Source organism: Podarcis pityusensis (genome assembly GCF_964106645.2).
Source record: "Podarcis pityusensis genome assembly, chromosome: 6".
NCBI classification, from domain to species: Eukaryota; Metazoa; Chordata; class Lepidosauria; order Squamata; family Lacertidae; genus Podarcis; species Podarcis pityusensis.
Genome location: NC_138030.1, coordinates 76,466,476 through 76,493,325, shown reverse-complemented (window position 1 = coordinate 76,493,325; position 26,850 = coordinate 76,466,476). Strand labels below are relative to the sequence as shown.

Sequence of the window (26,850 nt, the reverse complement as noted above, 5' to 3'; positions counted from 1 at the left end):
TAGTAAGCCAACTATGAACCTTGGTTAATGAGTGAACTTAAACCACAGTTAGTAGACGATAGTTAAGTTGCTGCGATGGGTTCAGACATAATGGTAAGCTGTGATTTAATAAACAATGACTTAGTTTTGTGTGTGAACCCCTCACGTGGGTGCAATCTTACTGTCTGCAAGGTGTCCCAGGAGTCATAGGATAGATTGGATCCACCCATCCAATATCAGAGAGGAAGAGCCAATGTTGGAGACACCTCTGGTCAAGCCAGGGTGTTGGGAGGAGGAGAGTCGGGTATTCCAGAACAGGAAATGAACAGAAGAATGCCAGAACCTTATCCAATGCCTTGCTCAGCACAAAAGGCAGTTCCTCTTTCCCCACACCTTAAGATTGCATGTTAATAGTTTAATGTGGGGAATTCCTTTTACCTGAGGCATTTCCAGAGCTTTCATTATAGCTGAAAATGCATACAGATCCCCCATGGAGTCTTTGAGTTCCACAGCGACCTGGATGATCCTGTTTAACGTTGCAACTCGTTCTTCTAAGTTTCCTGTGCAGCCGAGAATATCAACTGCTATCCCTATTGCCATGGTGTTGTGTCTAAAGGGGGAAAGAAATCAGAAACAGTCTTAAGATATCAGGAGAGCCATGAGATTTCAAGCTGCCCGTGGAACTGAATCCAAGCACGAATATGACCTTAAAGTACTGTGGTGACGTCATGCAGCATGCATTTATTTATAATAAAGCAGGAGGTCTGAAGAAAACAAGTGCTCTCTGTTCTTAGAGGTTGCACAGCACACTCGCAAGCAGGCACTTTCTTAGAAAGTTCCTTCTTTCCTGGAGGAACGTTCTGAAAGTGGATATAGGATGAATTTTTAAAATTATTGTTTTTATGGCTTTAAAAATGCTTTTCTTCTTACTGGTCCCCAAAATAAATTGTCCAATTAATCATTTTGCCGATCAAAATATTTAAGTCAATTAAGTGAATAAAAATTGCAAGTATTGTTACAATACATTTCTATCAATCTGCCACAGCGTGACAAATCTCTATGTAAGAGGAAAATATTCATTTAGAAGGATCACACCAGAATAATCAATCTCCCAGCTTTCATTGGCTTAATTAATGGTTTATTATAAATGTGGAGATGGCTCCCTCTTAGCTCATTTCTTTGTGCATGCAGCAAACCATGATCCCTGGGCTTAGATTTACATCCAAAATCGGAATTGTCATCTGTTCCGCTCAATCAAACCAAGATTGGCTTTACTCTATGGTTTGTTTGAAGCATGCCAATCCAGGAATAATGGTTTGTTAACTCTTGCTTGCACTAGGAAAGGAGTGCAGTGGGAGCCCTTTCCATGTTTACAATAAGCCATTATCTATGGTTAACCATGATGTGGGAACATAGCCATTGTTTCAGTATGAAAACTAGCCAATCATCAACCTAATTGGCAGCTTTTCAAAATCTTTGGGGCTATTTAAGCAAGCTCCAGCAGTGAGTTTGAGAACATTCAGAGTGAATTCTCTCAACGCCTAACGATCATTTTGACAATACTCTCATCGTAGCTACCCTCCCTTTCAAGGAAGAAGAAAGGGGATGGAGAGACAGTAATGCCTGTGACCAGGCATGACAGGCCAACAAAAGAATGCCAGCCCAGTTGGAAGGGCCTGGGAGGAAAGAACTTGCCAGCCCCCATGCTGGCAGCAGAGGTGCCAAGACTGGCAAAGCAATTTGAAGATGTCTGTGACAAAAGCACAAGAGTGGGTCGTCTCGTTGCTTGGTAAGAGGAGCAGGAGGAGCTATTTGCCAGTCAGACCATTCCGTGCAATGGGTCTCTCTCTGATCTGGAGCAGGAAACCATGGCAACCGCATGGTTGGCTAAACGCTCTAAACCACTGCATGCAACTTTTTGAAGAGGAGGGGCGGCCTGGTGGCTTTGAATGCATACAAGGTATTATTTTGTAGGCCTCAAAGGAGGCTTCAGAGTCCCTGAAGAGATGTTTTGCACTTAAGATTCTGGGATTATCTCTGCTGGCGACATGTGGGAACATAAGGCATTTAGTTTTTCAGCTCGTGCTACAGATCTTTTTGGACTTATTTCCTGCTTAAGAATATCTTCCATTAAAAAAAAAAATTACTTCCCTTTATATCATGGTTTATTTACAAAAACCTGCTCACAGTTCATGATTAAATGCTTCCCAAGCCACCCCTGCAATGTTGGTGTCCATGTAAACGTGCTCAAAAGCCTTTAAAAATATAATAAAATAATAATAATAGGTTCAAATTTTTCCTTGGATAGTCATTTTGTAAAAGGTGCTTAGCCTCTCAACAGCCCACCAAAATCACACCCTATCACTGGGAATCTATTAGTATGTCATCCATTAGGAATCTATGCCATAATAGATAAATAGTGGGAGGAAAGGCAGAACTGACAAATACTTTTTTTACAGAGAACAACAATGAACCCCTGACAATTTTCCTCAGCAGCCTGATATTTTCCGCAGAGCCTACAAGGGGAAGGAAACTTGTAAGGTAGCAATAACAGCGTTTACCTTTCAATTATGTCGAGGCGCAGTTGGTGTCCATACGGCAACGTAATAAGTTCCAGGCCTGAATTCACTCCCATGATTCTCCTCATCTCTTCGGAGACCTCCAGTATCCTAGCAACCTGTCAAGTGCAGCAAGAGTGCGTACGGAATGAGTCAGGGTAGAGACAAAGCAGCCTGAACATTAACCAACATTTATGCTGAAAACCCTCAGCAGCCCCAATTGCTCCTTGCTGCTTTACATGCCAGAGCAGCTACCATCCAAAGGCTGCCAGCTTGCTCAAGCAATTCATAAAACGTAAAGCAGCTTCTCTCTCCAAGGGACACACGATTGTTCCGTTCAAATGCTTCATGGGGATCCAGTGTTGGTTATACAGAGCTCCTGCTAGGGTTGCCAACTTTTCAGCCTGCAACTGCAGCTGTGCTTTTAATAGCTGCTTTTTATCAGATGGTGACGCTTGTCTCCACACTGTAAAAGGGTTCACCTGTTGATTTCTACACATAGGTACTTTTAAAGCGACAAAAGAGCAGGTCAGTTTCCCTGCTCCTCCCCACCCCCAGTCAGCTGGCAAACCCCCAAGCTCCCCTTTCCTTGCCGTTCCTCATACCACTGCAGCCCATCATGAACCTCAAGAGCTGTTCCCCATAGACAAAATTCCACTGAGGTTTCCTTCCATGGTCCTTGCTTGGGTGGAACTGTTACCAAGCTCACAGTTCCTTTCGCATCTTAACACTTAATTCTTTTTGCAACGAATTTTAGCATCTCAATAAGACTGTTTCTCTAGTTGAATTAGAAACTTTTTAAAAAGCCAAGCAAATATAATCAAGTTTTTTAGATTTCTGCTGCATACAGTTTAAGCTATAGGTTTGTTTCAGCTGTGTTGGGAAACAGTAATCAACAAAAATTGTCCATTTGAGCACAGCTTAATCCTAGCAGGCAGTCCCAGGACATGGTATAGAAAAGGCACACACAATGGGGTGTTGTCAAACATCCCAAGGGCTGGCCTTGTTGAAGCTACAGAGGTACTACCAGAGAGCCCTCTGTGTGAGATCCTAAGTTTCATCATGGAAGGTAGGTTACAAGCATAAGAAACAGTGGCATGGCCTTCTCATTTACCCTAACTACAGGTGGAGAGGGAGACAGAGAAAAAGCCCAAACAGAAAGGCAGCAATCTCTAGGCTTGCCAGTGGAAAGGTGAACCAATCAAGAGATCAATCTACGTTTGATTTGTTTAACCTCCCGCACAGGAACACAGCACATTTGTTGCACTAAATGACATGAAGCAAAGCAAATGCACCTCAAAAGGTGAATTTAAAGCAGTTTATTAAGGCCTGGAGTGTTTTAAGTCAGACAGCTCTTCTTCAGGGCTAAACGAACCCCTAAGGAATTGGGTTTGGCTGCTGGCGGCTGTCTTGATTAAACTGTTGCCCACAAGTCAACCACTCTGAAAAGCACTTGGGCCTTTCAATAAACTGCTTCAAATTCACCTCCTTCCAGCATTTTTGTAACCCTTCTGCTAGTTGTTGCCATCCACTGGTCTCAAGAGACAATGGAGTGCACCTCCAGGGGTAAAGTCAAACCACTAGAGAATCACTGTGGCTGCAGAGACCTCTAACTCATAACTGCTGCATTAGCAGCACCAAAGTGACCTCTCCAGGGCATAAGCCTGGGCAATGCATATGGAAGTCCTGGGCTGCCTGAACACGTCCTCCCTCTCAGCCACGCTGATGTGGTCCAAAGGAAAGCAGAGCAATATGTTTGGCACCAGCTTGACTGCAGGAGTTGCCAGAAGGAGGTGTACAAGGTGCCACCCAACCACTTGAGGGACTCCACTCTGGATTTGTTTAGGGTTTACTCCTTAGCCTTTTCTTCTCACAAAGATGTCCCGCAAGGCAGAGGGTTTCTGCTAATAGTAGCCATATTATACACAAATGCAACCCCACCCATTCAACCCGCATCAGTTGGATGTGACATGACCCTCGCTGCTAACAAAAGGGGCATGCCGGTGAAATACAGTGGTACCTCGGGTTACAAAAGATGCTTCAGGTTACAGACTCCACTAACCCAGAAATAAGAACTTTGCTTCAGGATGAGAACAGGAATCGCGCGGCGGTGGCAGCGGGAGGCCCCATTAGCTAAAGTGGTACCTCAGGTTAAGAACAGTTTCAGGTTAAGAATGGACCAGAACGAATTAAGTTCTTAACCCAAGGTACGACTGTAAAGAGGTGTATGCACAATTGTGACCACCATGTTACTGTGATTTGCCCAAACACTTAAGTCACTTGTGCATACGGGAGGCCCTGTGTGAGATCATCTGGGTTAGCCATTCACCCCCTTCCCAAGATCATCACTAGGAGATGTGTTACAGCAGCAGGCCTGTGACAGCATTCCCAGCTTTATCACCAACAGACAAGAGAAGCATCTGGCACATTTTACAACATCCGCCAGAAATCTCTGATGAGTCATAATGGCCGTCATATTTTACAGCATCGTCGAAGTATCCAGCATCATCATCATTAGGGACCTCTAGCCCCTCTGGGCTGCAGGCAGGTGGCACTAAGTGTCATTAGTAATATTATCCTCACTCTCTCTAATAACGGGCCCCAAATGCTACTTGGCTTAACCAATCTCATCTGGAGACCCTCCCGTGACCGGGGCAAATGCAATGTCAGGAGACAGGCAATTCCTCTAGTGCCCGGTTTAAACTGAACATAAATATAGATTAAGCTCTCAAGAGTGGAGTGCTCTAAGTAATGAGGAGAGTGCCGGAAAGGTCCTCACCGTCCCTCTTGGTGCAATGGACTGCAGCTGATGCCAACTTGATTTACCGAATCCTCAAAGAAGCTGTTGATTCTAACAAGCCTGTAATAGCTTTAGGGGGAAGCATTCAAAGGTGTGTCACTGGACCGATGACAGCAAGAGGGGAGATAACGCTGTGAAGCTGTGTGTAGATAATGGCATTTGACACCTGGGTGGTGTCAAGCAGGGATTGGAAGTACTGGGTCATTCTCACAGAAAGTGAGTGGGGAAGATGTGCTGCAGCACAAAAGACTGCTTTTAATCCCCATCTCCCAAATAAAAACAAAGCTTATGCCAGTAACAGGGTGTTTCCATATAGCAAGCTCACCAGCCAACAGTTGCCTTTAAACATGAAATAAAACCTAGAAGAGGTACTTGTGATCACAGTAGCTTGAAGTGACCACTGCGGGTTTGTATACAGCTGTTGCCATGTCTTCCCACCCTGCCAGGACATTTGGGTAAGCACGTCAGCATGGCTCTTGCAGTATGCAACATGACCAGCCCATAGAATCACAGAATTGTAGAGTTGAGAGAGATCCCAAGGATCATCTAGTCCAACCCCCTGCAATGCAGGTATATCAACTAAAGCACCCATGACAGATGGCCATCCAACCTCTGCTTAAAAATCTCCTCCAAGGAAGTCCACCATCTCCTGTTATAATCTCCTTTCTTGTAACTTGAATCCATTGGTTCAGGCAGTACCCTCCAGAGCAGGAGAAAGCAAGCCTGGTCCATCCTCCATGTAACAGCCCTTTAGATATTTGAAGATGGCTATCATATCATCTCATTAAAAAAAATAAAAATTCCTAGACTCCCTGTGGCATTCCTAGTGGTATCTATCACAAGGAATCCTGTCCTCTGCAAAAACCTGCTGCTTAAATTGGCAAACTCGAGAGCCTACTCCCAAGTATAATTGCCAGGAGGATCTAAATTCTTTGTTGCTACAAACACAGATAGCTTCACTTATTTCAAAGACAGCTCCGCTAGAGGGCAGAGTTGGCATGCCAGGAATCTTGGATCCAGCTGCTGTGGCGTCTATGTAGTTATTAGCTACCTTGCTGGCTGACTGCATCCTGGGACAGCTACATGGGGAATTGAAAGTGATTTGGCTTTTACCAAAACTAAAGTGAGATCAATACTCCTACAATAAATGAGCATTCCTCTCTAGCTCTTGCAGCCTCTTCTGCCGCTACAATGCACAAAACTATTTCCTGGAGCTCTGCTGATTAGCACGACTGCTGTCTCCTGAGCCATTATGTCTTTCACAGAAACACAGCCACCTAGCCCAGCGCCTTCTCTCAAGACCAGAAATCCTTTAAGTTTCATCAGACAATATTGAGATTCCCACCACCTCACCCCAAGCAAACAATATGGTAGCGCTCTTCTTGTGCAGACTTGCAGTCAGTTACTTGCCCAGAAGGAAGAGTTTTTATATAGTGCATCCACTTCCCGACAGTCACAATTCCTCCTGGCAAGTAACGTGCCAGAAACCACTAGCCTTGATCTGTCCATATATGAATATATATGAATGCAGCCACAGTCAAATCAGCAACGGCACCAACCAGCTGAGCTCAGAGGAGGCAGGTCTAAATTCAGCTCCCTTCTGCCCCTCTAACTGCTATGATTTGACTGAGGTTACGCTGTTCTGGCTGCTAAGTCGGACCTGGAGTCAAATGTGCTGCATTACGCTGTTCTGCATTGAGCGTGCAGAAGCAGAAATCAAGCACCATGTATTCTGTGGCTCAAAAAATGCCTTTCACCACAGATGAGTTGGTGCACAGGCTGCATGAATCCTCACCTGCCACACTATCCTGCTTGTGTTAGGGTCCGTGTTGAATTACTGCAATGCACGTGTTATGCGAGGCTGCTTTTGAACAGCATTTGAAAACCTGCCACTGGTCCGAAATGCGGCACCAAGCGGTGGAACCACCAACACAATAATTTTAAAGAACATACCGTACACATGTAAAGCACAAGAGAACCCTGGGAACTGTAGTTTCCCCCATAGAGCTATTACTTCCCAGCACCCTTATACTACAGTTCCCATGATTCTTTCTTTTTTTGGGGGGGGGGGAGACATGTGCACTGGATGTACTTTAAATGTATGGTGCGAATTGGCTCCTTGTCATTAAGACGGATCCACCACAACGAAATGCCCTTTTCCTAGGTTACTAGTTTAGACAAACTCCTGGTCTGATCTAAAATGGCTATTACTCTTGAAAGGATACTTCCCTTTAGCCTTATTTACTGTATTGGCCAGAATATAAGACGTACCCGCAAATAAGCCGCACATTTAAAATTCAAGGCTTATTTGCGGGTGCGGCCCGCCTCCTGGCACTAACTCCCCAAGCCAGCGCTGGGAGAGGCTGGGGAGTGGCGGGTAGGCGGCAAGCCCTGCGCTCCAGGGCTGCTCTGGGGGGGGGGGGAGGGAGCCGTGCAGCTTTGCCAGTAGCCTTCCCCCTTCCTTAGGTGGCTGGGGAAGGCTTGGGAGTGGCGGGCAGTCAGCGTGCTGCTTCCTGGGGCTGGGGGAGCTGCGTATTAAGGTCGCAAATAAAAGCTGCACTTTAACTTTTTACGGCCCAAATTTGGGGGGAAAGTGTGGCTTATATTTGGGCCAATACACTACTACTACTTTTTTAAAAAGAGACAGACAGTTTACCTTGCAGTCCATTTTAAGCATATGCAGAGCGATTCTCTTTGCACTGTTGTTTGTGAACAGCTCCTTCACCCTTTTCAGCATGGCTGTCTCCAATGGTTTGTTTTCCAAGGGAAGGAGCTTGGACTCGAAATCGTTAGGTCTGAAACTGGAGAACATCTCAAGAACAGGCGCGACAAAGGCGCTGCTCTCTTTGCACATCTCCGTCTGGGCCACGAGTGGGTCCGCAGCGCTCAGCAAAGAATCATTGTCGCCCAGGATCAAGTAGCTCCTTTTGGAATGCCTGGATGAATGTGTCCCATTCTCCCTCGTTGCCAGATGCTCTACAAAGCTGTCCTTCTGGCATAAAGGTTGCTTTGTCACCCCGCAGTCTGTGGGAAACGCTGCGTTCAATTCACAATACAGTGCCTCCGAACCATGCGGTGGCCTCAGAAAGGGGACTTTGCTGGGCTTGGGCGGAGGCCTGGGGTACAGCTGGCTGTCAGAACCCCTGAGAGCATCGATGAGCTGCAACTCAGAGGCAGCTCTCCGGAACATCTGAGGGCTCAGTGCGGGCTCACTGCCTGTCCTGAATGCTGGCGACTTTGGACAAGGGCTGGTTTCAACTTCAGTTCCCTGAGATGGGTACCTTGAACCTGGAAGTTAAAAGGAGGAGGCAGGTTAGGAGGTATCAAACGGCAAGGGAGCAGCGCTTGTCAGCGAGACAGAGAAGGAAGAAGACTTCCAAAATCTAGAGTCACATGCCTTGGCAAGAAATGGCAGGCTTTCCTTCCCATCCCAGTCATTGCACAGGTGATGGGTGAGCAAGGTGTTGAAAGGCCACAAGTGTGGCTGACCTCAGGATTCACTCACACAAAAGGGTATCACAAAGCAATCTACCCCTATCAGGTTTTCACACTCTGAAGTGGCCTTGTGAAAGTTTTCAGTCAACAAGTTACTGGCTGGTTTTTGAAGGGTGGGGCATGCAGGCAACATGCAGCCCCCAGGCCCATACTGCCTCCTCTTCTGTGTGCTGTGCACTCACATCCGAGATCTGGAGTCCCCTGAAGAGCACAGAGGAGGGAGGGATGCACAAACCAGTCATTCTCTGTAATGTCCTGGAGCTGAACAAGAAAGGAGTACTAGGCTCCCTTGTGCCCTTACTAGAGAAGCTGAGCCAGAGTGGAGAGGCATAATTTTTGCACCCCTCTGGGCCTGTGCCCTTGGCAACTGGGCCAAACCCTAGGTACACCCTTGTCTGGAGAGGCAGGAGGGTTCAGAGAGAAAAAAACTGGGTTCTGTCAAGCCAAGCAGGCCTTGCTCTTCAGGCAAGTGTTGCACTCTTGCACAGAGGCATCATTTCCATGCTGGACTTTTCATATCTGAACATAATGAATATGTCACCCCTGGAGCTAATTTTGTCAACTCATTATTTCCTTGGTTAAAGTGTTTGTGTTTGTTTGTTTGTTTTTGTTTGTTTGTTTGTTTTTCTATCCTACCCTTCATCTGAGGATTTCAGGGCAGTTAACACAAATACACATACCATAGTTACAAACCAAACAATATATCTGGGATGCCTTGCATTCTTCCTAATGCCACATACTTAAGATGCATAGTTTAGAGACAGTGAAGCGTAAAGCTCCACCAATATACAGGTCCTCCTCCCCCCCAAAAAATCAGAGATATACAGAGCAGCTGCACTGTCACATTATTCTGCAGTGAGTATGATAATGTTCCGGGCTGTACAGTCAGAAGTGGGAAATCTCCAGGGCTTGGAATAGGAACTGGTTTGTAACCGAATCTGATGGGTAAGAGCAGAAATGAGAGCTTGTGACTCACAATAAATAGCCCCACATTTTGCACGGAAAGAACATTTTCCGAAAAGGGAACCTGAGTGCACAAGGAGTTATGACAGGAATGGATTTCAGAGCATAGCTCATGTAAAGCTAATTGTTTCCAGAATGCAGGAAAATACCTACAAAGACCTTAAGGCACATGCAAATCCCGTCATTGTAGATGCAAAGCTCCAAGTGGCATGTGAGATTTTGCTGAGGGCAACTTTTGCTAGATGGAAAAAGCAGGTGGGCAAGAGGGGGGCAATGTCCCACACTCTCCAAAGTCTTGTGAGGCAAGTCCAGCCAACACTTCCACCTCTTTGTTTGGTTCTTCAAAATTGGGGGATAGAAGAGAAAGGCAGGGATTATGCAATGAATGGGTGGCATGTACTTTATGCACACACAATGTGTTTGTTGTTTTCTTGTGCCCAGACAATAAAAAGTGTACAATTCCCCAAGGACATGTTTAAAACAGAAGTTCAGTGAACAGCAGCCCATCGCCACAACACCCTCCGTTTTGCTCCACACACATAGCTCAGTTGACACATACTGATGGGCAGGTAGCTTTCCGACTGGTGAGCCTTCAGGGGGAATCTCTTCTCCTGAACATGGTCCAAGCAGGCTGGATGGCTACCACTTTTTTCCTTGTTTCTGTAAAGGGGAGGAACGCCACAATGTTAATTAATTTTTTTTAAGTTCTCCTTTACGCCTCTGCACACAGACCATACTCTTTGAGCCGTAGGCTGCACATCCCTGCTTGATCTCTTCATTGCCAGGCCACCAGGCATTTGACTCTCTTGACTGATGATCCCAAAGCACAAAACCACAAAAAAGTCTGTCCCTAGCACCATGTCTATAGACACAATTCTCACTCTGAACCCAAGCCACCCTCACAGGATTGTTATCAGGATAAAATGGGGTGGGGAGAGAACAATGTACACTTGCTTGAACTTTGTGAGCAAAAGGAGTGATATTAATGAATGTGGATTTAGTTGATTTGCAATGCTACTTAAAAGCAGTGTTAGGAATAAGGATGTATGGATCTCTAGAACCTTAAACAGCTGGAGGATGGGGGGAAACAGGGAGATGGGCTTGTAGCAGCAGCACTGGGTGTGGGGGTGCCTAACCTTTCTCCCAGCAACAGAAATCACTGCCACAAAGCTACTAATAGGCTCATTTGGGTGGCGGGGGGGGGGGGAGAGGAGTTAAAAACACAGGCACCAGCCTTTTCCCCAAAGTAGGGCTAATAGATTTTTTAAGAGCAAAGGGTTGATAGATTTTAAAAGAGAACCAGGCAGGGAGAAAGGGTTAAAGAGCCCTTCCCAAGTAGTAGTAGCATTTATTACATTTGCATACCGGCCTATACCTGTAGATCTCAGGGCAGTTCACAACATAAAATTACAGTATTAAAAAGTAAGGCTTCCCCCAGCCATTTCAGACAAACCTAAGCTGTTTTTAGGCTTTTTTAAAAAAAGAAGTCAAGAAACCCAATCATCGATCTTCCACACGGATCCATGAGAGCAGATGGGTTCCTCTTGGCAGACAATTGCTCTTCAACATGGAGTGTGATGGGAAGGGATAGAGCTTCCTTGATCATGTATACTCTCCTCTCCTCCCTTGTATAATTAGAGCCACATTCTGATCTCCTGTGTAGGGCGTTCATCTCAAACTCTCACAGATGGCGCATGATAGTCGTACCTTAGAAGGTTTCCTCGGACTGAATTCTGCTCTCTGGCCTGGCGAGTGCACATATTAAGACTCAGTCTCTTTGGAGTTTCCACTTTTCCTTCCGGAATGCTGCCCTCCCTTTGCAGGGCTGGGGAAGTGCCATATTTTTCTTCCAGACACCTCAATGGGACAGTCCTGTTGATGGGCTGAAATATAATTGCTCCGCTCTGCTTTGAGATTGGCCGGCGGTTCCCCACATAGCACCGGACCAGGCCAGGGATGCTGTCAAAACTTTCGTCCTCAAATTGGTACTGAACACGGCAGTAGGCTTCGTTGAGCCTCAAGATGGTTTTGTTGATCTTGAAGTGTTGAGAGGCGTTTTTCCATTGACAGGTAAGGACAAAATTCCCAGGGCTAGAGAGAGAGTCCCTGATCAAGAAATCGCCATCTCTCTGAACAAGGCTTTCAGACACCTTTAAGAGAAAATCAGAATGAGATTAGCCACTATTGGACAAGTGTACCCTTACTTTCTTTTACTGAAAACCTCAGCGTGTATATATATATATATATATATATATATATATATATATATATATATATATATATATATATATATTGTTTAAAGTTACAATGCTTCGTTGTAATCTATCACAAAAGTTGTTGCATTTAAATAAAATGGCAAAACATTTAAGATATATCCTAGAGCAGTGTTTCCCAAACGTGGGTCTCCAGCTGTTTTTGGACTACAATTCCCATCATCCCTGACCAGTGTTTTGGCCAGCTAGAAATAATGGGAGTTGTAGTCCAAAAACAGCTGGAGACCCAAGTTTGGGAAACTCTGTCCTAGAGTAACCATTCCCACAACCTGGTCTCCTCCAGATGTTCATCATCCCTGACAATTCACTCTGAGGCTGGTGTGAGTTGTAGTCCAGCTATAGTTCTGGAATAGGACTATACCACTATTCAACATAGCTAAGCCACAGGCCCTTCCCCTTTTCTGAGCTTCCCATACAGTTTTTCCATCTCAGTGATACGGAAGACTTCAACCTGGCACTCTTGTCTTCTGGTATTGTGCTTAGGCTCCAGCCCCTGACAAAGATAGTTCAAACTGCTACTTTTACATTTGGACTTTGCAAAAGACTAAGATCAGCTTCGCAGCCCAAATTCTGATTAGCCTAGGAATATAAGTAGAATCCATAGGATACGTTGTCACAGTGAAGTTAAATTCCTACTCTTGTTTACATCTGGAAACAAGGCCATGGAATCCTTTGTAGCAAAAGGAAGCTCTGGTAGGCACCTGGCACCCCAACATTAGGAAAGGGGTTCCTCATTCACAACTCTGAATTACTGGGCACACTGAGATCTGGACTGTAAGCCAAGACACCTCCATTCCTTCTTGCTAACACCGAGGCTATGGACACATTACAGGCTTAAAACACAGCTAGGTTTTTCCTTTTCTCAATTAGGATGGAAGAAATGGAGAAATGCATAAAACTGCGGTATTCCATAAGGAAAGACAGGATAGACGTGGGTTGTGGGTAGCATCATGTGCACACTGCTTCCTATACCAGTGGTGGGAGCACACTGGATGCAGAGTAAAGATAAGTGTGCATGCAGCCTGAATAAGCACTGTGCATGGCTCTCTCAATAAGAACAGTTGAGTGCCAATGTGGTCATGTACTGTACTCAACTGTGTACTGCTTAAGTAGTCAGAGAGTGTCTCATTAGCCTTAGCATCCCACTGATTCACTTTGTTTTCAGCTCAGATGAGGATACCTGCTGTGTTTTCAATCCACCTAACACAGCTAATTATGAAGGCCGTAGCCTGCAGGAGCCCAAACCACAATAAACCAAAAACAGTTTAAGATTCCACACAACAAAACAAAGCCTTTTTTAAAGCTGCTACAAAACAAACATAAAATACGCTTCTGGGATTTTTACGGGCACACCAAACTGTAATTTGCAAAGGCAAAATAATAATAAAAATCATGACGTGATCAGAACACAAAGAACTTTCAGTATCCCAAAGCTAAAAAGATGCAGAGTTGTGTGACTACACAATGCAGTCAAGGCCAACAGAGCTTACAGTGGCTCTCTCTTTCCAGCTAGTCTCCTATATTCCCAACATACTGCATGTCAGGGACAAAATAGGTGTGACGTTAATTGTGTGAATATAAATTAATATACAATTATTTAAAAGAACCATATACAATTATTTAAAAGAACTCAAGCAGCAGAAGGAACACTGGTATAGTGAAGGAAAGTTTAATCCTTTTCCCCTTTGCGGTGGTGCCCACTCCAAAACTGCTACTGGTGTGTGAAGAACTTTGCACTAAATACATCTATCTGTTCCTAGCTTCAAAGATGGGATTATCTTCCTGGGATAAATTCCTGTTCTTTCTAAAAGACATGGATAAGTATTCTGCATCCAGGACAGTGAGGTTTCCTGCTTGCATACTGCTTAAGTGCATTAATACTAAAATATTAATGGAAATGCTATTGATTACAACAGAGATGCTTGACTTCCTTGTGGCATCAATATTTGATATTTGAAATGTTTTTCCCCCTTGAAACAATTTCTGAAATCTTAATTGTACGTGCAAGATTTGTTTCTTTGCTATACAGTCGTAACTTGGAAGTCAAACGAAATCCGTTCCGGAAGTCCGTTTGACTTCCAAAATGCTCAAAAACCAAATCGCGGCTTCTGATTGGCTGCAGGAAGCCGCAGAAGCCCCGTTGGACGTTCGATTTCCAAAAGAACGTTTGCAAACCAGAACAATCACTTCCGGGTTTGTGGCGTTCGGGACCCAAAACGTACAAGTTACAGGGCGTTCGACAACCAGGGTATGACTGTATAGCCCAGGGCTTGTCAACCTGGTCCCTACCGCTCACTAGTGGCCGTTTCAGGATTCTAGGTGGGTGGTAGGGGGTTCTACGCCACAAGCTGAATCCTCCTTCCCTCGAGCACTGGTGGGCGGTAAGGAAATGTTACCATCAAGAAAGATGCATTAGTGGGCGGTAGCTATAAAAAGGTTGACTACCCCTGACATAGCCAAACCAGCACAATAGCAAGTGGCTGTGTCAGAATAAATGCATTCTGAATCTGAGTGAGTCCTGCTGTTGCTTGTCCCCAGCAGAGGGCGAAACTAGACATAATGGCCAAAAGCACCAACTGTGGCAGGCTGCATTTCACCACCTTCTCAAAATGGCTTGCTGGAACAGGGCCTTCTCGGTAGTGGTGCCCACCCTGTGGAACATCCTCTCATCAGATGTCAAGGAGATAAACAACTTTTAGAAGACATCTGAAGAAGTTTTTAAATGTTTGATGTCTCACTGTGTTTCTGTATTTTGTTGGAAGCTGTCCAGTCAATTGTGTGGGATACAAATAATAAAATTATTATTATTAATTATTCCTAATCTTACAATCACATAAATGCAGCTTCCTCCGCACCCACAAAATAATTCTGACACTCCCTCTTTTTCCAATTACAAAAATGAAAAATAGAAATAAAAATAAAAAGTAAGAGATAGTTAGAATGGCAACTACGGTAATGATCAGGTTTTCACCCCATGAAAAAATGTGCAAATGATGGCATTTTATATGTATTTTACTATGGTGGGAAATTTTTCTGGTAAGCACAACTTTAAAAAACTCGCAAATACAATCCGATTCACTCTGTTTTCTCTAGATTGTGCCCATTGTCATAAAGTATCCTCCACACAACCAAAACCGTAGCTGGGCTCAGCTACCATCAAGGTAGAACTTTTTATTTAAATTGGCCCTAAAAGTGACCTCATCAATGCCTTTCTTCAGTGGGTTCAATATACTGGCTTTCTTTAGCGTTATCTGGCACAATTACTCATAACTCTAATTTTTTTAGGGCTCTCGTCTTTTTCATCAGACAAGCTTTAGCCAATAAGCATGTACTTCACATGGCCACCAGATTCTGCTATCTCTGAATGGTTTCCAGGGCTGATATCCACAGGGAGGCTCATAACTCCAGAGGTCTGCACTTTGATGACTAGCTCATGCTGTTTCAGTTGCATTAGATTAAAATAATAATGTCTGCTTTCAGACAGATGTGGAGATGCATGTAAATATAGTTTAAAGCAAGAAAAAGCAATTTGTTGCTTAATGCTTTAAAATGGCCTCACATGTCCTGATTCCCAAATTATCATCATCATAACATTATTCAGTTTCCAGTAAGGATCAAGCGATTTCTGTAGCTAGAGCATATATTATGTGCTCAAAATCTTGCTAACTAGAAAATCCGATTCCTGCAGTCAGGGATAAATGAAATAAATTAGATATATCTGGCTGATTTTTACATAAATTTAGTCACATTTTCCAGTAACATGGATCCCTTTTCTCCAGGATAGGGCTGACAGGGAGCAAGAAAAGAACAGCAAAATTATCAAAGCTGTGAAAGCTATCACCTTGCTTGTTGTTTTTTATAGTAAAGATTCTCAGAATAGATTGGAGTGTCAATTTCTGTGCCAGAAAGGAGATTTAGCGGTTGTGTGACCAACTCTCACAGCTATATTCCCAGCTATGCTTAAGGCGTCACCTGGGAGTGTATTTTAGCACTGAACCTCTGGTGATATAATTGGGTTCAAAAACTAACTAAATGACAGTTCCTGCGAGTCTCTTTAAGATAATCTTTATATTAAATAAACAAGCTGAGGGATAATTACAGGGAGAGTAAAATTGGGGTCTTGCAGGTTTCCTCCGTATCATTTGCGACCGCTCTAAGTGGGTAGCAGGTGTGACTGAACTGGATCGAGGCTCAGAGTCAGGACGGGGATAGGTTTCTGCACTTCCCTCTATATATGCAATTCCTCCTCTCATAATAACATCCTCAGGTTTTCGCTTTTCTTTTCCATGCTCCATAAATACTGAACTATTGAGCACAAGCGCGTTCATTATAAATTTGAACCGATTTGCAGAAGAAGAAGAAAACCAGTGGTGGTGGTGAAAGACTTGAGATAGAATTGTGAAGTACCTGGATTTAGCAAGCAAGGAAGAAAGAACAGGAAAAGAAAACAAGCTGGCAGAATTACCCAACAGAGAGACCAAAAAGGGACACACCTGTCGTGGAATACGTCCATGATACCAGGCATGGCTGCGCAGATCTTCACTGCTCAACTGGAGCTCCTCTTCCAGCTCTTTCTTGAGTTTTTCTGGGGAACTCTCCATACCCAGCCTGTCCATAACATGCTTTTCCTTGGAAAACTGCAAGAGGGAAAGAGAAAGGAGACTTGATCACCCCAGGCCTGACGGAACGCCTTATCTTGCTCAAAACTTTCATTCTGCCCCATGTGCCATGAGACTCGCAACAAGCCAATGAAATCCGCACGCCACGTTTTACGAGCCTTTGATCCCTAAGCAGTATTTGTGGAAGCTCCTGCCAGGTGAGAAGCTAGGTAATGATTACATGCTGCAAGGTGATATTGTAAAATGTCCCACCTGGATGCTTGTGATAATAACTGGCGTGCCTGCTGAGTCATTTCTGTACCTTTGCAATAATAACGCTTTATGGAGAAAGGAATAAAAAGAAGATCCCAATTTGGGAGAGCCATAATTGCTCAGTCATCAGCTATGTGCTTTGCATGCAAGAGGTCCCCCAGGTTCAATCCCTGGCATCTCTACAGGAGGGCTGGAAGAGAGTTCCTGTCTGAAACCACTGGAGAGCTGATGTCTGTCACTGAACAGTATAAGGCAGCTCCAGCACAAAATTCCATGTTTTACACAAGTTACACATTACACCTTAATGATTATTGCCAAAAAAGAAGAAAAAGGTACACCATAATCACATTGTTTTCCTTTGTGACACTTCCTACAATTCCTTCAGCAACCATTTAGCTATCTCTCCTAATCACTTACGGCTGGTTTGGACCCCATCTGCATATAAAATAATAAATGGGCTTGGGTATATTTCTGTTACAAAGCTTAAAGTCATGTATAGCACAAGGTATTTGTGTTTTGGCTTATTTGTGGATGATCCTTATCAGTTTTACTTCTTCCTGTGAAACTGAGCCTTGTCAATTTCACTTTCCCACTTTGGATTGCAGAAGCCAAACGGATAAAGCTCAATTTTCCAGCAAAGGAAACTGCCTTATACCCAGTCATACTACGTGTGTGTCTACCCCAAAACTGTCTACCTTGACTCTAGAGTCTTGGGCTTCTTTATCTGGCAATTCTGGAGACTGAATCTGGGAATTGTACAAATAACACACTTTACATTACTGAAGGTAAATAGGTACCACTGAGGCGGGAAGGTAAAAGTGTTTCCATGTGCTCTGGCTTCCTTCACGGTGTTCCATTGCGCCAGAAGAGGTTTAGTCATGCTGGCCATACGACCCAGAAAGCTGTCTGTGGACAAATGCTGGCACCCTCAACCTGAAAAGTAAGATGAGTGCCACACCCCATAGTCTACTTTGATGGGACTTAACTGTCCAGTAGTCCTTTACCTTGTCCTTTACCTACACTACTGAGCTATGGTCCATCCCTAGAGCTCACTCCAAAGTGCCCCCTTTTTTAAAAGAAAGGGGGGAACAAATAAAAGCCAGAGGGGGTTACAGTTCTCTCTCTCTCCCCCCTCCACAATAATGCAGCCTCCTATCACCTATATTCTGTCCTAAGTGTAGCAGTGTTCAATATTAGGGATTATTAGGAAAGAAAACACATTTCGCTTATTGTATACATTTCTAGTCACGACATATTTTTTTATAAAAACAGTGCAGAGCAAATGGCAACCCAACGCTACCATGTTTAGGGATTTTATTTTATTTTTAATATATAAAACAAAACAAAACTACAGAGATAAAAGATACAGTGGTACCTCCAGTTGTGGACAGGATCCATTCCAGAGGTCTGGTCGGATCCCAAGGTTTCCGCAACCTGAGGACCGCTTCTGTGCATGCATGCGCGGCAAAACCCGGTAAAATATTTCCGGGTTTGCCGCGCACACATCCTGAAGTTTATGTAACCAGAGGGTTACGTAAACGGAGGTACGACTGTACAGATATATAAAACTATTTGTGGTGTGGGCACAAAGATGTTTCTCCCCCTCTCTGGGGGGTCATCCAATGAAAATGATTGGCAGAATATTCAGAATGGACTCAAGAACACACAGACAACCCATAATTCACTCACAAAATTTGTTGCCACAAAGAAAATATGTCCCTGAGCCACAGTTGTTGGGACAACACTGGGAGATGTGCTGAAAGTGGAGCAATCACACAATGCCAGTTCATTCAGTACACAACTTAGATGAGACTGTTCTCATTCACATTCTCAACACACCACCCTCACTGTGTCAAGTAGCGCATGCTTACTCTCTCTCTCTCTCTCTCTCTCTCTCTCTCTCTCTCTCTCGTCATCATCTTCCCTTTTGACAGGGCTCTGGCTGAAATATCCCCACAATTCTTCTTGGCATGATGTCAGTGACCTGTCCAATGAGAGATTCTCATCTCTGGCACTCTGATTAAGGATCAGCTGCTTTGTTCTTCACGAACACTGAATTAGGAGATGCAGGGTTAAATTAAAAGATGTGGGAGCTGAGCTTAATCCCTCATCTTTGTTCTCTCCCCTCCAGTCTATGCCTGCTCCCTTAGTTCAAACAGACAGCTCACAAGGCTTCAAGCGGCATTTTAATTAAGCCCAGCTGGCTCTCTTGCTGCTATTATTGCAGATTTTGTTTCAAAAATAAGGTATCCGTTACAATGATTTGTCCCCCACCCAGACATATTTGCTTTCTTTTCAATCTGGACTGTTTACATTTTGCTTTGTATGCTGTGACCTGGTCCCACAACACAGCCAAAAACTGAAGAAACTCTCTCATCAAATCAGTGACTGATGCAAGAAACTGGTCCTGTGTTTCCCAAGACTCTGCTAGTCACACACAGTAAATAACAGTAAATTCCTGGGCACGCTACAGCATTATTATCACATGGTCTGATCCCTAAAGCCATTTGCACAAGCAACATTTAAAAATATTTTTTTTAATGGCCATCAATTTAACAAAAGGCCATGTGCACTCACTCCCCTCCCCCAGCCTGGTCCTCTTTTCTAAAAAGAAAATATTGCCTGTCTCTAGCCTTAAAAGGTACTTTCACAGTGTCTATCACTTGTCTATACACACACACCTATATCTGTATCTATAAATCTGGGTATCTGCAGCAGCTTGCTGGTTGCTAAATAAATCCTTGCTTGCTCCTTCCAAAAACAGCAGCACAAATAAAGCGATGCAGAGTTGGGGACCCCATTGACTGTAGAGCGTTACCATGCAACAACAACAGCAGAAACATTCCCCTCACAAATGGCTGTGCATTTCTTCTTAGTAACTTGGATGAACCCCAAGGCCTCAAAGTGATGTGACTGCATCTCTGCAGTACTTGAGAAAGACCAAAGGATGCAAGTACTCATCCTCCAATCTAGGTTTTACTATGAATGCTCTGATCTTGAGAGCTCATCCTCCATTGTATGCACTGTAGGAGGCATTTGCTACAGACTTCCTCGTTGTGCTGCTCCCTTGTGCGCTAGTCTATTAAACTACCAGTAATTGGCCATACCGTTAAGAGAGCATTGTTCTAAGTGGAACATTGCCAAGAAGAAAGACTGCTGTTCTTAGCTGACCTTTTTAATGCGATGGGAGTCAAGGCTGGCTCTATTGTTGATTTTCCTCTTGTGTTTCACTTTCAAAGAGCAATGCTTTAAAGTCAGGGGTCAGGGAGAGCATCACCAAATGATAGCAGTTTATATACATGTATGATGCAGGTTAGGAGCCCACCAGAATTTAGAAATGCTATTTCACATCACTGGATATTTATTTCTACCAAGTTAACTTTGACCTGAACTCCCTCAAAAGGGGTAGATCACTGCCAGTTTTTAATTGTGTGAGTAGATTGCAGTCTCTTGGAAGTTGGCCGTCCCTGACTTAAGTCATAGTGCCATCATGGCTGCAGAAATAAAATGGGTCTTCCTTTTACTGACATGATGGTAAACACATTTATTTGCACCATTTTGTTGTAAAAAAGCATTAGTATTTCTCTCTACATAGTAAGAATGTACTGCCTCATCACAATCCTGGATTTGCATGAAGTCAGGACAGTAAAAAAGAGCACAAGAGAAGGCTGGTTCCACAAGAGCAGTTGCCATGGTATAGGAACAAGAGGGAAGGGACACTGAAATGGGGGAAGTGATGGTTAAAACATCAGCAGAAGTTTGAGTAAAGCAGAGATGGAAAGAACTGAGAGGAAAATGGAGACAACGGCCACACGGATGTTACTAGCCCAGAGATGGAAAGAAAACAAAGTCCCTACCAGAGAAGAATGGCAAACTGGGGAGGCCTGGCCAGATGGGTGGTGTATAAGTAATTTATTATTATTATTATTATTATTATTATTATTATTATTATTATTATTATTATTATACTATGCCGAAATGGCAAAACTGACTGGAAAGCTCAGGAACCAAAAATACCAAAACTTTTATAAAGAATGGGAAAAATTATCTGGAAGACCACTGTAAGCAGATGAAAACATTAGCAGGATTACAACAACACTTGTAACGTTGCAAATATTATGGACAAAATGGAGTGAAATAAAATATGGATTACTGAATAATATGCAGTTGAAAGGGTTGACAATAGGACCCATGGAGGGGAACGTGGGAAATCCAGAGATTTGGATGAATCTCTAAATATGGATATGCATTTTGTATTGTTATAATTTCATACTTGTAAAACCAAATAAAAATTATCAGTAAAAAAAAAGGACAGAGGAAAATGGTGGATAAGTGCTATGGAATATTTGAGTGCTTTGCATCCTTCTCTCACACATAAGGCAGCTAAGGAACGTAAGAAGGAGAAGCTTGGGTAAAGTGAGAAGGGAAAGACACTGAAAGGGAGAAAAGTGGCTGTTTTGAACAAGGCAGAAGTTTGAGTAAAGCAGGGGTGGAGAGGCACTGAGAGGAAAGTGGCAGCTGTAAAAAACAGCAGAGGTTGAAAAGCTGAAAGTTCACATCATATCGAGCTGATAATGTTTCCTCTCCAACATTCACATTATAATCTGTGGTGCAGAGACAATAAAGCTGAAGGTACAATTCTCAACAGTTCCCTTCTTTTCCTCTCTCCGCTCCCTTTTCAGTCTTGTGTAAATCATGCCCGTATTACACATTACTGTACATTACATGCATTCACATTACATTGCGTGTACAAGTTTTACCCTCAAGAAAGGAAGCAGCCAGGTAAGCAATTGAATCAGCCTTGAACCAGCAACTGAACCTGCTCTAAATGTCAGAGCTCAGCCTTGGAACATCTGAAATGATGGGAAAGTGCTCCTGTACATGTGTAAAGTATGGCAGGTTCCCATGCCAGAGGCTGTAGCCCCCAAGGCAGCTTAAACCCAGGCACCTCTCGCTTTTTAAATAAAACACTCCAATCTCATAACACTCCAATCACATAACAAATACTCCAATCTCACAACAAGTTTCTTCACCCCACCCCCAAATTATGAATTGCGCCTCCCAGATTTAGAAAGTCTCCAGATTGCCATTATTTTTCAGGAGGGATTCACACAGATACCAAAACATGAACAAAGGGTTGCACAATTTAAGTGCATTAAAGCACTCCAGTGGCCTACCCCAACAAATCCACTTAAAAAAACAACAACGACAAAACAAGCAACCCAGCCAGATGTGCAGGGTATAAATGATGGTGGTGGTGAAAGTGTTATGAAAGTGACAAGGAAATGCACTGTGGGGTGGGTGGATGAGTAATCAGAACCTGTGTAAATGCCCTGTAAGCAAATCAGGACAAATGCAGAATGAACGGCCACTGATGTATGATCACTCTGTAAACAAAACAGAACAAATGCTCAATAAAGACCAGCCATTGTACAACCATTGTGTAAGCTTTGTGCAAGCAAATTAGGAATAAACAGGTCATCTGGAGGAACCCTTCACTGAAAATAATCTCATTTTATTTTGGGTTTGTTTTTTCTCACAACAACAACAACAAAGCGCCTGGTGAAATAAAAGAAAACAAGACAGTGACTTCAATTTTTTTGTACATAATCTCTAGTCTCTCTCTCCTCATTAGGGGAATGCATTAGCAATCTTCTCCATCTCTTTCGTAAAGTATTATTTACATCTAGCGTACCTAAAAAATTAGTGTGGCTTCCTGCTCTCTATAATTAAAAAAAAAAAAAAGGAAACCTGAAACCCTGATGAGATTTTGAGTAAGCTGTTTGTGCAACATTTTGATGTCCTCTGCCTTCCTAGTAGGCTATCAGCCTTTCCTGCTGCTATGCATAGAGCCCTGCCAGGATACACTGAAATTAACCCCAGGAGCTGCCAGTCAAGGGCTTCTCACTTATGACAGGAAAGACCTCCGTGAGCAGATTTCACATTTATGATGAGACAGAATGCAGCATATTTAGAATACTCTGAATCTTCCTAAACTACAGATCCTACAGATGCCCAGTTAGGAACGGCTTGCAGTAAAAAGTAGCAAAATGCACAAGGCAAGTAGGCCAAGGAGCCTATTATAATTTAAATAGCAAAATACAAGAAGAAACTGAGCATACTATAAGGTTGTGGGGGCTGCCCTAAAAGCTGCTCCAGAAGCTGAAGCATGAGCCTATTGTGCTCATCTTATCGTGCTCTTAAAGCAGTTGTATTGGCTGTTAGTAAACTAACACACATGGTTTCAGTCTTGTCCTATAAAGTCCTAAACAACCTGAGACCAGAATATCTGAAAGAGTATCTTCTCCCTCACTGCCTCCCATGATTGATACAATCAGCTGATAAGGCTTTCCTGTACTGCTGTCTGTGGAAGTGTGATTGACATCAACCAAGCAGAAGGGCCTTTTCTGTGGTGTCTCCCTTGTTGAGGAAACATCTCCCCTTAGAGCTTAAGCAATTGCCCGCAATGATGATGTTTATGCACCTTCGAAACACACCTCTGTCCTCCCAAGCATTTGTTGTTGCTTCACTCTAGCAAGTCACCATACTTTTAAACTCTTCCCTGAGTTCCAAGGCTTTTTTAGCTGCTGTTATTTTAGTGTTAGATATGTATTTTACAATTGATGTACACTATCTCATGATTAATGTGTGAGGCGGTACAGAAATGTTTTCATAAATAAGCAGCAAAAAAACCCCCAACCAACCCCAAATAAGGGTAGTCCAAATGACAGCTTATGCCCACAAGAGACACAAACAGCAACCTCCTTACTACAGGTCATTCCCCTTTGTACCATAACTGCTGCACTGTCTCTGCACAGACAAGAATATAAAATGATGTCACATAATTATGAATATTCATTTGGAATCCACCCTGACTGTTGTGCTGCCAATTTCTAAGAGAGAGGGGAAAGAATTTGTGGTAGAGGCTCATGAGATCAAGAGCAAGACCTTAGAGGATTAAAGACAAAGCTTTGGGAGGGTAAAGGGGTAGAGCTCACGGTACAAACACGATGCTCATCTAAGGCAGAGAGCAGCCAATGTGGCACCTTCTAGGACAGGGGTCTGCAACCCACGGCTCCGGAGCCACATGTGGCTCTTTTACACCTTTGCCGCGGCTCCGGGGCGGATACTAGCGAGGGGAGGAGGCGCATTGTGCGCCCCGACACTCCCCACTGTGGCAGGCGCTGTACTGGCTGTGACGTCGCATGGGGGCGGTGCGTGCGTTAGTCACGCACCGTCCCGACGTCACCTTCCCGCCCGCCCGCCCGCTACATTGTAAGGGGCATGTACGCTGGTCACTGTTTTGAAGGGGAGTGAAGAACACACACACAAAAAAAGGTAACTTGTTAATTTAACGTTTATTTCTATGAGGAGGAGTAATTCTGAGGGGTCAAACAAAGAAATAATAAAAAAGTGACAAAAAAGTTATTTTTATAATGAAGAGTCTTGCGGCTCCCAGTTTTTTTTCTTCGGAAACGGGTCCAAGTGGCTCTTTTTGTCTAAAAGGTTGGAGACCCCTGTTCTAGGAGTTACGGGATTATAGCTCCAAACATCCCTGACCACTAGCGAACAGGGGTGGGCTGATGAGAGTTGCAGGCCACAACACCTGAAAGGCATGTTGGGTATCGCTCATCTGAGGTGCATGGCTATTCCATATGCTTTCAAAATCTCCTGCTACCATGCAATAGGGCCTAGCAATATTGATTAGGCCTGTAGAAAATAAAAAGTTATCCCTTGCAATCTTATTTCCTTAGCATCAAAGTTTATACTTCCAAGGCAGAAAAGGCCTGCAGGGCAGGGATCAGGTCTTCTAGGGCTCACAACCAATAACAATATACAAAACTATTTAAGCTCCATAGCATCCATCAAGCTTCACAACTATATTCTTAGCGTGTTTCTATTTAAACTAATGTACTGGCTCTGGTCAGAGCTAAGATCCTGCCTTACAATCTTGTCAGCACAGATCTAGCTGAGATTCCTGCATTGCAGGGGCTTGGACTAGATGACCCTTGGGTCCCTTCCAACTCTATGATTCTATTATCCATTTCAACTTATATCCTCATTAACAGTAGCCCCCGAGAGCAAAAGTTAAGTTGTCATCTCTGGCCCTCTTTTTCTATGCTTACAAATGCTTTAAAATAGAACTTTACTGAACATGAAGCAGCAGAGATCTCAAAAGTTCTGCAGTGCATAACCAGCCTATTTTGAAGAGCTGGGAGCCTCTCAAATAGAATCTTATTTCTGAACAGGGCCAGATGGATTTCTATATAAAAATAATGCCCCCCCATCCTGTTTCCCCAGAGGACATGTGGATTGGGTCAATGGAATGTTACCATGACAACATGCTGCATGCTTTTAGGTATTAGGCCATTGTGCCAAGATAAACAACGTAGTCAAGAACTGTAGCTCTAATTCTACTTTGATAATGAACACTAAGCCTCAAAATTCACATGGAAGTTTTTATACCAGCCAGACTAAAATAATGGCTTTTACAACCTTAATCATGACCTTAAAACCCCTTCTTAAGCGGCGTGTTTGAACCAGCAGCTTTCTTTCCATTTGTTCTTACATCACCCCGCAGTAAATTCCTAAGTTGCTCTTCTGCGAATTGCAGTCTACTCCACAAAGAGAAGCATAGGGGACTCCTTGTGAGTAAATACCTTCCAAGACATGTTGACATACTGGCTTTAACAGCTGCATGCATAGCAAAAACTCAACATGTTTTCCTCAACATCAAAATATAGTAGCTTGCATGGGCATAGCCAGGATTTTTGTTGGGAAGGGCAAGCCTTTGTGGGGGAGGCAGAACCTCAGTTAGCTATGTATTTGGATTGATTATGATTGATTTGGGGGGGGCAGCTGATAGCAGGGGCAGCAAACAGTGGTGAGATAATAATATGCTGGGTGGTTTGCCCTGCACCCCCTAAACTAGCCAGCTGCACTGAGGTGTGGTCTAAGATTCTGCCCCATTACCAGTGTTGAAGTAAAATTCTGCTTCCACTCTGGTCACCTTCTGTACCTTGGAACAGAAGAGGGACACTATCTTGCCTTTTGCCTCAGGCAGCAAAATGTATTGGGTCATGAAATACTCCTGCTTGCCCTATCACCATTCCCCAGTCAGGGGCCCAGGTAAACCCCGCCCCACATCACAAAACGCAGTGTACACACACCATTTGAATGGCAATGGCCATCAACTTTGTGGAGGCCTGGCCCCCTCAAAATATTTTATGGGGCACGGGCAAAGGACCCTTGATTCCCTAGGAGTTGGCTCCTATATCCCCCAATGCAAGTCTGTACCCAGACTAAACGACGCTGAATCATAACCAGGATTTCGCTCATAACCAGAGTTTGGAACCAGGATTTGAAGATAGTTATGTAAACCCTGGTCATAATGAATCGATCACATAATGAATAGATCACAAACAATTAAAACCACAATAGGAGGGCAAAATTCACAAACGGAATATATGAATCTATGGCATGTTTCTGACCTCCTAACTGAGGGATGGAGTCACTGTTGTTTATGAGCGTCATCTTTTGACAGTGATTATTATTAATAATAAAATTATCCTTAGAGTTGCATACTTAACAAGATCTGAGATTTTGGTAACACAGCGCTTTAAAAAAAATGTATATAAATATATTTTGCTAGACCCTTTTCATGAAACTCAGTAAAAGGTATCTGATAAAAGAAAGTACATTGTGTTATCAATTTCTATATTAAGTGCCTGTGTATTATTTTTAGTCATATAGCATATCACTTTCAGTTTCCCGTAAAGAAAAGCAGAGATGTTTTGAATGCTTTATGTAATCTGATATCCAATTTGTAAACAAATCCTTTTTGCAACTACTGACTTCACATTTTCTTTATGATGCAACCTTCTGTCTGTTTACAACTTCAGCTTAGCAGG

General features: G+C 43.5%; 1 protein-coding gene across 8 annotated transcripts in view; it reads right to left on the bottom strand.

The window, feature by feature from the left end:
- The window catches only part of BCAR3 (BCAR3 adaptor protein, NSP family member), a 114,181-nt gene that overhangs the window by 4,378 nt on the left and 82,953 nt on the right, over nucleotides 1-26,850 (bottom strand). For all 8 annotated transcript variants that reach the window (XM_081010869.1, XM_081010868.1, XM_081010872.1 and 5 more), the window contains 6 exons: nucleotides 16,562-16,705; nucleotides 11,503-11,945; nucleotides 10,355-10,455; nucleotides 7,994-8,625; nucleotides 2,541-2,656; nucleotides 418-589 (listed from right to left, as the gene is read on the bottom strand). In XM_081010869.1, the coding sequence (XP_080866995.1) occupies nucleotides 418-589; nucleotides 2,541-2,656; nucleotides 7,994-8,625; nucleotides 10,355-10,455; nucleotides 11,503-11,945; nucleotides 16,562-16,705 (1,608 nt within the window). The remainder of the gene's footprint in view (nucleotides 1-417; nucleotides 590-2,540; nucleotides 2,657-7,993; nucleotides 8,626-10,354; nucleotides 10,456-11,502; nucleotides 11,946-16,561; nucleotides 16,706-26,850) is intronic.